General features: G+C 47.2%; 1 protein-coding gene across 2 annotated transcripts in view; it reads right to left on the minus strand.

Moving 5' to 3' along the window:
* The window catches only part of SLC22A23 (solute carrier family 22 member 23), a 109,731-nt gene that overhangs the window by 58,194 nt on the left and 34,798 nt on the right, over window positions 1-16,739 (minus strand). For both annotated transcript variants that reach the window (XM_081324186.1, XM_081324185.1), the window contains exon 3: window positions 6,862-7,016. In XM_081324186.1, the coding sequence (XP_081180312.1) occupies window positions 6,862-7,016 (155 nt within the window). The remainder of the gene's footprint in view (window positions 1-6,861; window positions 7,017-16,739) is intronic.

Here is a 16,739-nt window from a genome sequence, read left to right on the forward strand (position 1 = left end):
CATAAAGGGACCTGCAATTAGTGTTCCAAGCTATCAGGGTTGCTGTACTTTTTGTCTGATTGTTTGACAATGCTGGGAAAGAAAACAAAAATTCCAGAATTTAATTTCTTCTTGCTGAAGAAATTGCTGCCTTGTTAAAACTCTGCCTTGTTAAAATGTAGAATTAGAACCATTCTATCATAGTACTATAACTCCGTTTGATTTAACAATTGTTTTCAAAATGTTTATTTTAAAAATAGCACACATTACCATTCTAGCACAAGTTAAAGTATCTGGTAAACAGCCTCATAAAATGGCAACCACCATAAATATTATGTTGAATCACGAATGAAACGTGAGGGGTTCACCTATCTAACATCACCATCTACATCCAAACAAGACTCTTTAAAAACTAATGGAAGAGCATCACTAAAATATATCTTTGTGCACATTTCAATATTCGTGCACCTTCCTTGAAAAAGAAAAGTTGTAAAATGTGCCAGAAATATTGATACACTTCTGGCTTTTTACATTGCTTTTTTCTACATCTTGCACATTAAGGTTAAAGCCATGTTAGAGAGAGAATGATCACAGCAATTTCATTCGGAAAACGAGGAACCTCATCACTGTGAGAGAGATGGGTGGTTGAAAAGTGTGATATATAAATAAATAATATAAATACAGGTTGTTCTTGACTTACAACAGCTCATTTAGTGACTGTTTGAAGGCACTGAAAAGGTGACTTATGACCGTTTTTCACACTTATGACCCTTGCAGCATCTCCATGATCACGTGATCAAAATTTGGATGCTTGGCAACTGATTCATATTTATGATGGTTGCAGTGTCCCAGAGTCATGTGATCCCCTTTTGTGACCTTCTGACAAGCAAAGACAATGGGAAAGCCAGTTTCCCTTAACAACCGTATTATTAACTTAATCAGGGCAGTGATTCACTTAAAAACTGTGACAAAAAATGTACAATGTACAAAACTCTCTTAACAACTGACTCACTTAGCAACAGAAATGTTGGGCTGAATTGTGATCGTAAGTCGTAACCCCCACCCAAAAAATGGAAAACTATTTTCACATACATATGAGATTTATCTTTTTTTTTGCCAGCAACAGTTGCTACTTAGACTTGGAAACTCTGGAAATAAACAGCTCTTTCCTAAAAGAGGAAAGAGAAGAAACGTTGATTGATGTAGAACAGTGAAGAACAGCTGTGAAATTCTAGGTATTATTGGACTCCAATTCTAGGTATTATTGGACTCCAATTTCCATGCATTAATTAGGAATTAGAAGAGTTATTTTTGAAGAACATTTGGGAAAAAAAAGCTTCCTTAACACAGAGTTATGAGGAGTCAGTATTCAAGATTGAGTATTCAGAGGGCGAACATATACAGTCCTTAAAATTAATAGAGTGGCTATAACCAGTATAAGATAAAGAGTTAGTCAGCACTGAAAATAATCAAATGTTATTACCTCCAGCCTTGCTCAATTGCCGATGTGTGTTTTTACTTCAATCACAGTAACTAATAGGGTAATAATCTTACATTTGTCCACTCAGAAAGAGGAATATTTGAACATTTTATTCAGTTTAACTTTTTATTTTATTTTATTTTATTTTATTTATTTTAATTCCATTTATATCCCGCCCTTCTCCGAAGACTCAGGGCGGCTTACAAGCTTAGCAGTAGCCTTCATTCTATGTATATGCCTGCTTATTAGGGCTTTCACACCCCCCCCAAGCGGCATTATTACAAAGTCAGCTTATTGCCCCCAACAATCTGGGTCCTCATTTTACCTACCTCGGAAGGATGGAAGGCTGAGTCAACCTTGAGCCTGGTGGGATGCGAACCTGCACTAATTGCAGGCAGCTGGTGTTACTTAAGGAGGCATTAGCCCACTGCTCCACCAAGGTCCGCATTTCCTGGACTAACAAAGAACATGGCTATTTTTTGATTGTCAATATCTCCTATATAGTGAGGAAATTCTATGTGAAAAATACAAATATTTGTAAAGTTGAATGTTTGAGGATAAAATACATAGAATTAGAAACTTTAACAAAAATACACTTGGCAACTGATGAGGCGTAAATATTCCTATAGAGAAATACATGTTATATGTGGAATTTTTTAAAAAATTGCTGATCAAATCAGAAATTAGATGGAATGGATTTATGGAGGAGCACAACTGATACAAACTAAAAAGATCAGTTTAAATCTGAAGTGGTCGAAGGAAGTGATCACAGGATTTTAGCTGGAGTGAGGCACTAAGCAAAATACATTCATATCCATAATGATAGCTTATAGAGATTTAAAGAGGCCCATTGTGGTTTGAGTTGATTTTAAAAAAAAGACTAAAAAGAATATATACAATCTGAAAATACCAAGAAACACTATGTCACAGAGGTGAAAGCTTAATTATTATAGATTGGCAGGATCCAATTAAAGGGGTGTGTAACTCTAGATTCTGTTCTGTGGTGATATGGTACACAAAACGAAAATAACTGCCAAATCATACCTGTTAAATCATAGCACTGACAAATACAGTCAGGTAAAGGCTGAACAGATTGAGAAATTGCTAACCTGGAACATAATTCTAGAGCTACATTTTGCTTAGTAGTTCAAAGATAGACCCAATTCCCCAGCAATGTAGTAGGTTCCCTTCATCAGAAATTGTTTTAAGTGGACACCAGACAGCCATATGTCAGAAATGTTTACATTTCAATCTCTACATTAAGCAGCTGGTTGGACTAAACGCCTGAATGATTCCTTCCAGCTTGTATGGTTTTGTCACATTCTGACACAGATTCATTTTCAATTACAATTAATTTTATGCCTCTTATAGCCATAGCCAGTGCTTTTTTTGTAAAAGAAAAAGGTGCTGGAACTCACACATGTCATACAACCCGCCTTGCCTACCCTACAAGGTTCCATCCAAAAAAGGTGCCGGAACTCCGTTCTGAGCGTTCTATGAGAAAAAAAGCCCTGGCCATAGCCAAGTATATTTTTGTAAAAAAACCTGTAGGAAAGGAGGGACTGTTGCATAATTCAGAATATTAATGCAGCTAGCCAGTACTTTTTGACCTGCTTAATTGCACTACTTTCTTATATGGTTATATTACTACAGGAAGGAAGGAAGAAAGGAAGGAAGGAAGGAAGGGAGGGAGGGAGGGAGGGAGGGAGGGAGGGAGGACGAATTATTTAATAAATTCCAAGGTTTTCTGGGAATATTACTTTCCAATACTGGAAGTTTTTAAGAAGAGACTGGCCAGCCATTTGTCTGAAATGATATAGGGTTTCCTGCTTGAGCAGGGGGTTGGACTAGATGACCTCCAAGGTCCCTTCCAAATAATAATAATAATAATAATAATAATAATAATAATAATAATAATAATAATAATAATAATAATAATAATAATAATAATAATAATAATAATAATAATAATTATTATTATTATTATTATTATTATTATTATTATTATTATTATTATTATTATTATTATTATCCCATATAAGTAGTCCTCATTTAGCTCCTGCAGTTATGACAGGCAACTCAGTTATTATGCAAACTGGTTGCTAAGTGAAACCACAACTGTGCTTATGATCTCCCTTTACCTTTTCTTTGCTTTACAAACTTGTGAAGGTCATAAAATATGAGGACTGGTTGCAAAGTTACTTTTTTAATCACTGTCATAACTGTGAATGGTCACTAAATGAGGCAGTCACTAAATGCGAACTATCTTAATTTGGCCATGAAGATATTATTTGAATCCAAATAAAAATTTGCTTGCAGTTGTGTACGTTTTCACTTTTGTTTGGAAAGAAGAAAAAAATCAGGTTCCATAAAGTGCTTTTCTGTATGTGTTCTTTCCAGAGGTGTGTGACTTTACTACTATAACATGAAGCCTCAGAAAGAAATATTTGGTTTGTATTAGACTGTGTTGAAATGATTTGAAAAATACTTCTGATTCTGAACAAAGGTGTCAAAACCCGTCCTGCAGCAAGCAGGGCAGGGTGCCGAACACAGGAACGAGAGACTTCCGCTGCGGTCTAGGCACACTTTATTCTTCAGGGCAACAGCCGCAACAAGAAACAAAGCCAGCGTTGGCCGCTACCTGCAGCCAACGCTACTATATACACACCCGAAAACCCCACCCATACTCCACCCAAACACGCCCACGCCCTCCCACTCCCTATAACTTCCCCACCCCTCCCCTACAAGGCCCTTCGCCCGACGGCCAGTCAGGTAAGCCCCCTCCCGTGCTTTGCCGCCACCGTGCTCCTCCCCCTCCCCCACTCCCTGCCGTGCCCAACTCCGAACCCCCCTGTCGTTGTCCACGCTCGAGGCCCCCAGCCACCCGGTCACCGCGGCGGGGAGGGACCCGTCCCTTAACGGCTTCGCCAGCTCCCGAATTACACAGTCCTGTACAGGCATGGCGTCGGCCGGAGGAGACAGCCGCAGCGGCGGGGTCTCCGAGGCTTTCCGCTGCGAGGCCGAAGCTCCCGAAGCCTCCCAAGCCGCTGAGACGCTGCGTTGATCCGGGCCTCTACCGGTCACGCCGTAGGCCGGGGAACCTTGCGCAGACGCGCCGCCGGGCGAGGACGGCAGCCGCGGCGTGTCTGGAGGCGGCTGAAGCGGCGGTGCGGCCCCCGGAGCTTTTCGAGCCGAGGAGCCCTGCGTAGACGCGCCGCCGGGCAAAGACACCAGCCGCGGCGCGTCCGGAGACAGCAGAAGTGGCGGCGCGGCCCCCGGAGCCTTTCGAGCCGGGGAGCCTTGCGCAGACGCGCCGCCGGGCGAGGACGGCAGCCGCGGCGCGTCTGGAGGCGGCTGAAGCGGCGGCGCGGCCCCCGGAGCTTTTCGGGCCGCCATGGAGCCGGGTGAGTTCGGCGGCTGGAAGGCAGGGGGTGCCGGGGGGGGTGGAGGGCCCCCCCCTCGAGTGTCGGGCTCCCGAGGCCCGACAAAAGGTATAGAGGATTACATTCATAAAGGCAATTTTTAACCAGCTCATGCCCTGACTGCACTGATTATGTGCCATTGGGTCAATACTGATTTTTAATAACCACCCAGATATATTTTCTCTTGGACAAACGGTTCTCAACCAGATCTTTCAGGCCTTCCAATGGTATACTCATCATAACTGTAATTGAATCAATCCATCTTGTGGGATCATCTTCTCCTTCTCTTTCCTTGCCACTCACACCATAAATCACTTTTTTTAAAAAAAATCCTCACATTTTATAAAGGAATGCTATGTACCAAAAGGACTGCACATTACACAGCACAGATGTCAATCAATTTGTAGTCCACTGGGCCATGAAATTTCAGTTTCCTTTCCTACTGATTGAGGAACTTAGCTAGGCAAAGTATACATATTAAAATTGTAACAACACTCCACTTTTGAGGAGTTAAATGATGGATGCTGCAGATGATACAACTGCATAAAGTATTCTGTATCTGTAAATTGCATGGTTCTTAATGATTAAACATTTCCCCCTGGCACCCCTGCTACTTTCTTTTAACTTGGCAAGCACAATTCATTAAACTTCTCTATTGGGTATAACACTTTGAACATGATGTAATACTGTTTTTGAAGGTCCCCTCAAGGGCTTTTAGAGTGGAAAAGCAGAGTATGCATCTTTAAACAAAAGAAAGCTATATTGTATTGAAATGGGCTTGGTTCCAACAATGTTGTTTAGCTAGCAGAAAGATATTCTGTTCCTAGAATAATTATTTCTGATTAGGTGAAATAACACTGTGTCAAAACAAGGACCACAAACCCTAAGGTCTTCTAACTGTTCGAGATAATCTTTAACAAGCTTTTGCGTCATTAAGTGGCATGCCTGTATCTTTTTATGTGGTATTGTATCCTGTGACCTACATCCCACTTCTATGTTCCCAAGACATATTATGAGAATTTTGTTCAGTTCATAAAAAAAATCAAAGGAAGCTGCCTTGGGTACTAAATCAGGATATCTAGTCTACCCAGATTCAAAGATCTGGGTGCGCAGTGTTTTCCAAAGCAACTTGGGAGTAGGTTGGGAAGGGAAAGAGAAATTTTAGTGTGAAATGTTGGCTTTGAGCCTAGTTGCAATCAAAATGTTTTTGATGCAGTGGCCAATGAAAAAGGCATTTGGCTTCAAGGCATAATTATTTTTAAAGGCTGGGATGGAAGAGGCAATCTTGTATAGTCTATATCAGGGGTGTCAAACTCAATTTCATTGAGGGCCACATCAGCATTGTGGTTGCCCTCAGGGGGCTGGATGGGTATGGCCAGGGTGGGCGTGGCCTACTGGGTGGGCGTGGCTAGAGTGTGTATGGCCTACTGGGTGGGCGTGGCCAGCTCTACATCGTTCGCATCAAGGGTGCCTATGGGGGCCTGGGCAGGAGTGGGACAGATCTGAGGGTCTCTGGCAGAAGGATGGTCTCTGGGCCAGGGCCAAGGCAGCGGGGGCTGTTCCCTCACTGTTTCCAGGGTGGCTTTGGGGGCCACATGAAACCACTTCGCAGGCCGCATCCGGCCCCCGGGCCTTGTGTTTGACATATCTGGTCTATATAATCGTGCCTGCCCATACAGTATACTTCCCAGAGCATACTAACTTGCCATACTTGGTTGGCTAGATTAAATGTGACCCAACAGAATATTTACTCCCCTCCTTAGGTTACCTTCATTCCGCATCACTTATTCTGCACCATAGCTGCACCGGCTAGTTTGACTAGTTTTTCAGTAATTTGACACAAGAAGAAATTGAGTAATGAGATATATATATATAGAATTGGTGCTCAATCTTCTTAGCATAATCATATGAAAACGCATGAGGCTTATAACATAAACATATTTTTTGTTTACAAAGATGTATTCTGAAGGCAATACTCACGCAATGCATACAAGGAAAGGGTTATTCCAGCCAGGCAGAAGCCTTCAAAGAACCTGAGTGTGCTGAACATGGTCACATTCACTGAGAGGGCCACTGTCAGTCCAAATATTAAAATGAACAACACTGAGAAGAGCAGGACTGGACGTCGGCCAACCCTAAAAAAAAGAAAAGAGGAACAAAAGGAAACATGCATTTAATGTATGTGTTACACGTTCCATATTATCCATTTGCAAATTAGAATTCTGCACCGGGTACCATGTTCCCCAGCCAATTTCAAAGAAACCGTTCTCGGCGGGCGCACCTGCCCTATGGAATCAGCTGCCGGTGGAAGTCCGGATCGCCCCCGACCTTCTTTCGTTTCGCCGGGATTTAAAAACCTGGCTATTTGAGCTGGCTGGCCTGGACTGAGGGGTTTTTAAGGTTTTAAATTCAATTTTAAAGTGTTGGGGCTATTAATTTAATTGTATTTTAATCTGTATATTGTATTTTTTTTTAATTTGCCCTGTAAACTGCCCTGAGTCCTTCGGGAAAAGGGCGGTATATAAATCAAAATAAATAAATAAATAAATAAATAAATAAATAAATAAATAAATAAATAAATAAATAAATAAATAAATAAATAAATAAAATATTTCCAAAATGATTTAGGGACAGTATCTCACTGGAGATTTACGATTCTGATTGGATGTATTTTTTTTAAAACAAACAAACAAACAAACACCATTACATTAATTGATTTTGGAGCCTTCTCTGTGTAGAATATAAATTGTGGTATGAAAAATAAGCATCATATCAAAAAAAGGAGGGAGGAAGAGAATGTGTCTGAATAAGCTTTGTTCCCACCTATATCTTTTGAAAAATGCCTGCATAAAAAAAAATCATCCTGGCTAAAATCATAACTTTGGCTGATATTCTATTGCTTCTAGTTATTTATTTTTGAAGTTTGTACGCGTCCCTTCGAAACTAAGCTTTCCTGGCCCACAAAAATGAATGTCACCAAGTACAATTAGGAATAAATAATGTTATAGGTATGGTAGCATTTCACACAATAGACACGTGGATCCAGTTTGTTCTGGAAGAAACAGTGGGGGTTTTTGTAGTCTTGTTTATACAAGTTTATAATCTTCTGGATTTTATTCTAACACTTTGGAAATTAACAAGAGGACAATGAAAGTGAATATTCTCTTTTATAATTGCAAAACAATTGACAATGAAAGAGTGAAAGGGCTTCCATTCTTCATCTGGCTATACAACAATCAGAGAAACCTACTTCTCCTTTATAAACAATCATTTTACCAAAGGGAATCTTCCTACGATAACTACGGTACCTAAACATTTGGGCATTGTATGACTTAAATTGAACGATTTAATTCTAAAACATATGAGTATATACATAGAACTAGTTTTATTTTGTACAAAAGATGAACGTTTGGTGAGATTCTTTTTCTTTCTTTCTTTCTTTCTTTCTTTCTTTCTTTCTTTCTTTCTTTCTTTCTCTTTCTTTCTTTCCTTCCTCTTTCTTTCTTTCTTTCTTTCCTTCCTCTTTCTTTCTTTCTTTCTTTCTTTCTTTCTTTCTTTCTTTCTTTCTTTCTTTCTTTCTTTCTTTCTTTCTTTCTTTCTTTCTTTCTTTCTCTTTCCCTCCCTCCCTTCCTTATTTTCTTTCCAAATAATTACAACAATAATAATTTTTTAAAAGCACATTGTTTTTATTTGATGCTTTACCCTCATTTTATGCAACAAGCATGAAAATGCTGCAGCTTCCTTACGTCGCTGAAGTGTAATTCTCAGGAGCGCTACTCAGCATGGCTAAACCTAAGGGATTTGAGGAAGTGTAACACAGTGATATCTGGAAAGCCAGAGATTCTCAAGACCAGGACTCTCCAATCTTCTTGCCCTACAGGTGGTCCTTGACTTACAACCTTTCATTTAGCATCATTTGAAGTTACAGCAGCACTGAAAGAAATGATTTAGGACCATTTTTCACACAAACATTGTGTGAAAACGATCCACACAAACGATCCATATTTATGATGGTTGCATAAATAGGGGACACTGCAACCGTCAGCTATCACCTTTTGTGACCTTCGGACAAGCAAAGTCAATGGGGAACTCGACAACTATGCTACTAAACAACTGCAGTGATTCAACCGACAGCTGTGGCCAGAAAGATCATAAAATGGGGCAAAAGTCACTTAACAACTGTCTCACTTAGCAGTAGAAATTTTGGGCTCAGTTGTAGCCATAAGTCGAGGACTTCCTGTATTTCACATTTTGAAATCATGTGGGGCACTCAGAGAAAATGCCTTTTTCTTTTCTTTTTTTTTTTGGTGGGGGAGACAAAGCAATCACTCGACATTTTCTCTCTCTAAGAAATACAGGAGTCTTCACTTAGCAACTGCACTGTTTACTGACTGTTCAAAGTTACGATGATGCCGGAAAAGTAACTTTAACAAACAGTTCTTGCACTTACGACCACTCTAGCGTTCCTTAGTCATGGCATCATCATTTGCAAGCTTCACTGCTGGCTTCCAACAAGCAGAGTTGATAAGAGGAGCCAGCCATAAAATCTTTAAGTCGTGGTCACATGACCAATTGTGGTTAAATGAGGACTAGCTGGACCTATGAGAATCAACGTGGAATCCAAAGGAGTTCTTGGTAATAAAGGTAATTGGAGGTTGGTCCTTTGCTTTACAACATGCTGGCCTCCTTTTTAATTTTATGTGGAAAATAAGCCTTTAAACCACTGAAAAGTACTGTAGAATTTAGATGTGGAAGGTGAAAAGGCAGGTTTCCATAGCTATATGATGCTCAAAAATATAATGTTGGAGATCCTGGCAGAAAATTGGTAATTATAAATCCCAAAGGTGCTTTTTTTCAAGAGGCAATTGGACTTTCTTTGTAGGCCTTTTGCTTCTCATCCAAGAAGCTTCTTCAGTTTTGACACATTTTGGACAGAGAGGACTGCTGGTTTGAAAGAGGGGTCAAGGAGGCCGACTATGTCAAAATTGAGCAGCCCTCTCTCAATGGGGCGGGGGGGGGGAAAGGATCTGACATCATCTATCTCCACTCTACAACACAGTCCTTTCAGAAGTTCCAAGAAGGCTCCACAACCATTTGCATTATTCAGACCCTAGAGACCCTAGAGACACAGATAAGGCTCCAGGCAGCTCCAGAAACTTGCCAAAAGAATGCAAATGAACATCTGTCTGCAGGAGTATAAATCTTTCCATTCCCCACCATCCAGTCAGAGCTGAAGAAGCTTCTTGGATGAGAAGCAAAACGTCTTCAAAGAAAAAAACAAGGACGTTCAGTTGCCTTGTGGAAAAAGCACCTTTGGGATAACTATGATCTGGATGACTGAGAATCACCATAGATCAGGGATGTCAAACTCAATTTCATTGAGGGCCGCATCAGCATTGCGGTTGCCCTCAGGGGGCTGGGTGGGTGTGGCCAGGGTGGGCGTGGTCTACTGAGTGGGCGTGGCTAGACTGCTTATGGCCTACTGGGTGGGCATGGCCAGCTCTACATCATTCGCATCAAGGGTGCCTATGGGGGCCTGGGCAGGAGTGGGACAGATCTGAGGGTCTCTGGGCCAGGGCCAAGGCAGTGGGGGCCATTCCCTCACTGTTTCCAGGATGGCTTCGCGGGCCACATGAAACCACTTCGCGGGCCGGATCCGGCCCCACATGTCTGCCATAGATATTTGGTGATTATAAACATTAGGATTAAAACCTGGGTTTGAAAAAGTCGATGGGTTTATAGCCAATGATGGCTTTCTCCTGGCAGTATAGAATCTACCATCAAAAGAAATTCTTTCATTGTCCCCTCAACTTAACCCAAACCTCACTAAATTTCCTCCAGAATTTTGGGAAGGCCTTTGGAGAAGATCAGAAGCATGCTAGAGGGATGGAGAGGAGAAGGAGGAGAAGCAACAGAAGTTCTGTTGCTTGGGTTAGATAAATCCCATACATCATTTTTCTTAGGAATATTACGGTATTTATAGCATTATACTTTTAAGCTTTTCTACAATGTGAATTTGTCTTATTCAATAAAATTATTAAAAAGAAAAAAGAAAATGCATTAGTGAGCAGTGCAAGAAGGGGAAAATAAAAACAGGAAAAAAACACTATACCTTTTTTTTGTCTTGTTCTTGCAAAAGATATGGAATTGCATCAAGCAGCCAGTGAATTGTGTTGGTCTATTTTACATAACCAACTTAGTAGTATTTTTTTAATAAAATATCCTAGAATAAACCTACTTAATATTATAGTTTCTTAAATGTCCATTCACCACATAATTACTCCTAATCTACCCACAGAATGACAATTCTAAAACGATTTTTAGAAAATAATTTGTTTTGGTTGTAGTTTTTTTTTAAGGAAATAAAAATATCTGGTCCCTAAAATAGCCTGCTTTCCAAATCAGCCAGATCTAGCTAGGAAGCTTAAGCAGGTAGAAATAGCCACTTACAATAACTCTGCGATAGACTGCAGCCATCATCTAGATAAAAAGCCCTGGCATCTAATCCAGATTCAGGTACCTAGCTTGCTTAATAAAACATAGTCTCAGTCTCTGTCGGTTACCAAGCAACTGTAAGATGCTCCTATCAAAGCTCTAAATCATGATTTTACTTCATGATATTGTTTACCCAATTCAAACCAGCAAAATCACCATTAAGTAAAATGGGGAGGGGGAAAGGCGAATTTCTTTTTTCCTTTTTTATCCTATAAAACTTGGATGATTTTCTGATGATAGCAGATGAATACCGTATATACTTGAGTATAGGCCGACTCGAGTATAAGCCGAGACCCCCAATTTCACCCCCCAAAACTGGAAAAAGTTATTGACTCGAGTATAAGCCGATCCGCCGTTCTGCAAGCCTCTGCCACCAGCAGAGGCTCGATCCGCCATTTTGCAAGCCTGAATACACAGGAATACCCTGTGTGGCCGCGGCTCTCGGGGAAGCCCTGGCTGTCCGCTTCCTCGCTCCACGCTGCCATTCGGGGCCCGCGCGTTCCCCGGGCAAATCGCGGCGCCCAGCAGGCGAGGAAACACGCCCGCTCCAGTCGCCCCCCCTTCCCTCAGGAGACGCGAAGCAAGTGACCGCCCGGAGCTTACCGAGGACTTGCGCGCGGCCGAGGCTTCGGTGCTTCCAGGATCGCGCGCACCTCCCCAAACCTCCCCAAACGTCGGCAGGTCTCCGTTCCTCCTGCCGACCTTTGGGGAGGTTTGGGCGCCTCCCCAAACCTCCCCAAACCTCGGCAGGTCTCCGTTCCTCCTGCCGACCTTTGGGGAGGTTTGGGCGCCTCCCCAAACCTCGGCAGGTCTCCGTTCCTCCTGCCGACCTTTGGGGAGGTTTGGGCGCCTCCCCAAACCTCCCCAAACCTCTGCAGGTCTCCGTTCCTCCTGCCGACCTTTGGGGAGGTTTGGGCGCCTCCCCAAACCTCTGCAGGTCTCCGTTCCTCCGCGCAGACCTGCCGACCTTTGGGGAGGTTTGGGCGCCTCCCCAAACCTCGGCAGGTCTCCGTTCCTCCTGCCGACCTTTGGGGAGGTTTGGGCGCCTCCCCAAACCTCCCCAAACCTCGGCAGGTCTCCGTTCCTCCTGCCGACCTTTGGGGAGGTTTGGGCGCCTCCCCAAACCTCCCCAAACCTCGGCAGGTCTCCGTTCCTCCTGCCGACCTTTGGGGAGGTTTGGGCGCCTCCCCAAACCTCGGCAGGTCTCCGTTCCTCCTGCCGACCTTTGGGGAGGTTTGGGCGCCTCCCCAAACCTCCCCAAACCTCGGCAGGTCTCCGTTCCTCCTGCCGACCTTTGGGGAGGTTTGGGCGCCTCCCCAAACCTCTGCAGGTCTCCGTTCCTCCGCGCAGACCTGCCGACCTTTGGGGAGGTTTGGGCGCCTCCCCAAACCTCGGCAGGTCTCCGTTCCTCCTGCCGACCTTTGGGGAGGTTTGGGCGCCTCCCCAAACCTCCCCAAACCTCGGCAGGTCTCCGTTCCTCCTGCCGACCTTTGGGGAGGTTTGGGCGCCTCCCCAAACCTCCCCAAACCTCGGCAGGTCTCCGTTCCTCCGCGCAGACCTGCCAACGTTTGGGGAGGTTTGGGCACCTCCCCAAACCTCGGCAGGTCTCCGTTCCTCTGCGCAGACCTGCCAACGTTTGGGGAGGTTTGGGCGCCTCCCCAAACCTCCCCAAACCTCGGCAGGTCTCCGTTCCTGTTTGGGGAGGTTTGGGCGCCTCCCCAAACCTCCCCAAACCTCGGCAGGTCTCCGTTCCTCCGCACAGACCTGCCGACGTTTGGGGAGGTTTGGGCGCCTCCCCAAACCTCCCCAAACCTCGGCAGGTCTCCGTTCCTCCGCGCAGACCTGCCGACGTTTGGGGAGGCGCCCAAACCTCCCCAAAGGTCGGCAGGAGGAACGGAGACCTGCCGAGGTTTGGGGAGGTTTGGGGAGGCGCCCAAACCTCCCCAAAGGTCGGCAGGAAGAACGGAGACCTGCCGAGAAACGTCGGCAGGTCTGCGCGGAGGAACGGAGACCTGCCGAGGTTTGGGGAGGTTTGGGGAGGCGCCCAAACCTCCCCAAACAGGAACGGAGACCTGCCGAGGTTTGGGGAGGTTTGGGGAGGCGCCCAAACCTCCCCAAACGTCGGCAGGTCTGCGCGGAGGAACGGAGACCTGCCGAGGTTTGGGGAGGTGCCCAAACCTCCCCAAACAGGAACGGAGACCTGCCGAGGTTTGGGGAGGTTTGGGGAGGCGCCCAAACCTCCCCAAACGTCGGCAGGTCTGCGCGGAGGAACGGAGACCTGCCGAGGTTTGGGGAGGTTTGGGGAGGCGCCCAAACCTCCCCAAACAGGAACGGAGACCTGCCGAGGTTTGGGGAGGTTTGGGGAGGCGCCCAAACCTCCCCAAACAGGAACGGAGACCTGCCGAGGTTTGGGGAGGTTTGGGGAGGCGCCCAAACCTCCCCAAACGTCGGCAGGTCTGCGCGGAGGAACGGAGACCTGCCGAGGTTTGGGGAGGTGCCCAAACCTCCCCAAACAGGAACGGAGACCTGCCGAGGTTTGGGGAGGTTTGGGGAGGCGCCCAAACCTCCCCAAACGTCGGCAGGTCTGCGCGGAGGAACGGAGACCTGCCGAGGTTTGGGGAGGTTTGGGGAGGCGCCCAAACCTCCCCAAACAGGAACGGAGACCTGCCGAGGTTTGGGGAGGTTTGGGGAGGCGCCCAAACCTCCCCAAACGTCGGCAGGTCTGCGCGGAGGAACGGAGACCTGCTGAGGTTTGGGGAGGTTTGGGGAGGCGCCCAAACCTCCCCAAACAGGAACGGAGACCTGCCGAGGTTTGGGGAGGTTTGGGGAGGCGCCCAAACCTCCCCAAACGTCGGCAGGTCTGCGCGGAGGAACGGAGACCTGCCGAGGTTTGGGGAGGCGCCCAAACCTCCCCAAACGTCGGCAGGAGGAACAGAGACCTGCCGAGGTTTGGGGAGGTTTGGGGAGGCGCCCAAACCTCCCCAAAGGTCGGCAGGAGGAACGGAGACCTGCCGAGGTTTGGGGAGGCGCCCAAACCTCCCCAAAGGTCGGCAGGAAGAACGGAGACCTGCCGAGGTTTGGGGAGGTTTGGGGAGGCGCCCAAACCTCCCCAAACGTCGGCAGGTCTGCGCGGAGGAACGGAGACCTGCCGAGGTTTGGGGAGGCGCCCAAACCTCCCCAAACGTCGGCAGGAGGAACGGAGACCTGCCGAGGTTTGGGGAGGTTTGGGGAGGCGCCCAAACCTCCCCAAACGTCGGCAGGTCTGCGCGGAGGAACGGAGACCTGCCGAGGTTTGGGGAGGTTTGGGGAGGCGCCCAAACCTCCCCAAACAGGAACGGAGACCTGCCGAGGTTTGGGGACATTTGGGGAGGCGCCCAAACCTCCCCAAACGTCGGCAGGTCTGCGCGGAGGAACGGAGACCTGCCGAGGTTTGGGGAGGCGCCCAAACCTCCCCAAACGTCGGCAGGAGGAACGGAGACCTGCCGAGGTTTGGGGAGGTTTGGGGAGGCGCCCAAACCTCCCCAAAGGTCGGCAGGAGGAACGGAGACCTGCCGAGGTTTGGGGAGGCGCCCAAACCTCCCCAAAGGTCGGCAGGAGGAACGGAGACCTGCCGAGGTTTGGGGAGGTTTGGGGAGGCGCCCAAACCTCCCCAAAGGTCGGCAGGAGGAACGGAGACCTGCCGAGGTTTGGGGAGGTTTGGGGAGGCGCCCAAACCTCCCCAAAGGTCGGCAGGAAGAACGGAGACCTGCCGAGGTTTGGGGAGGTTTGGGGAGGCGCCCAAACCTCCCCAAACGTCGGCAGGTCTGCGCGGAGGAACGGAGACCTGCCGAGGTTTGGGGAGGTTTGGGGAGGCGCCCAAACCTCCCCAAACAGGAATGGAGACCTGCCGAGGTTTGGGGAGGTTTGGGGAGGCGCCCAAACCTCCCCAAACGTCGGCAGGTCTGCGCGGAGGAACGGAGACCTGCCGAGGTTTGGGGAGGCGCCCAAACCTCCCCAAACGTCGGCAGGAGGAACGGAGACCTGCCGAGGTTTGGGGAGGTTTGGGGAGGCGCCCAAACCTCCCCAAACGTCGGCAGGTCTGCGCGGAGGAACGGAGACCTGCCGAGGTTTGGGGAGGTTTGGGGAGGCGCCCAAACCTCCCCAAACAGGAATGGAGACCTGCCGAGGTTTGGGGACATTTGGGGAGGCGCCCAAACCTCCCCAAACGTCGGCAGGTCTGCGCGGAGGAACGGAGACCTGCCGAGGTTTGGGGAGGCGCCCAAACCTCCCCAAACGTCGGCAGGAGGAACGGAGACCTGCCGAGGTTTGGGGAGGTTTGGGGAGGCGCCCAAACCTCCCCAAAGGTCGGCAGGAGGAACGGAGACCTGCCGAGGTTTGGGGAGGCGCCCAAACCTCCCCAAAGGTCGGCAGGAGGAACGGAGACCTGCCGAGGTTTGGGGAGGTTTGGGGAGGCGCCCAAACCTCCCCAAAGGTCGGCAGGAGGAACGGAGACCTGCCGAGGTTTGGGGAGGTTTGGGGAGGCGCCCAAACCTCCCCAAAGGTCGGCAGGAGGAACGGAGACCTGCCGAGGTTTGGGGAGGTTTGGGGAGGCGCCCAAACCTCCCCAAACGTCGGCAGGTCTGCGCGGAGGACCGGAGACCTGCCGAGGTTTGGGGAGGCGCCCAAACCTCCCCAAACGTCGGCAGGTCTCCGTTCCTCCGCGCCCTGCCTGCCTGCTTCTTTCCGCTGCGGAAAGAAGCAGGCAGGCAAGGCGCGGAGGAACGGAGACCTGCCGACGTTTGGGGAGGTTTGGGGAGGTGCGCGCGCACCTCCCCAAACCTCCCCAAACTTCGGCAGGTCTCCGGATGGCGGTGGCTTGGGAGAGGTGCGCGCGATCCCGGAAGCACCAAAGCCTCGGCCGCGCACAAGTCCTCGGTAAGTTTTTTTGTTGACTGGAGTATAAGACGAAGTGGAATTTTTCAGCTCAAAAAGTGGGCTGAAAAATTCGGCTTATACTCAAGTATATACGGTATATAACTCTGAGTAAATAAAATAAGTATAAGGCACATTTGTTTGGCTTCAGATAATTACTCTTGATGCTTCTTCCTTCCCTCCCTTTCCCATTAAATTCTTGATCCAAACAACCTCACTGAAAAGCTGCTTGACCAAATTATCAATTAGAAAAACCTGTCTGGGGAACTGTCAAGCTATGATATCAAGGCAAATGGAAATACGTGAAGCTGGTGTTAGTGAATTTCTGCCCCAGTAGAATTCCTGGCATTAGGAGCTGCAAATGTAAATGGAAAGCTGCATTACAATTCTATACAGGGATAGAATATTTTAGGTAAGAAGTATTGTTATTCTCCCTAAACTTCCTCAATAGC

The sequence above is a fragment of the Vipera berus genome (assembly GCF_964194415.1).
Source record: "Vipera berus genome assembly, chromosome: 3".
Lineage (NCBI taxonomy): Eukaryota > Metazoa > Chordata > Lepidosauria > Squamata > Viperidae > Vipera > Vipera berus.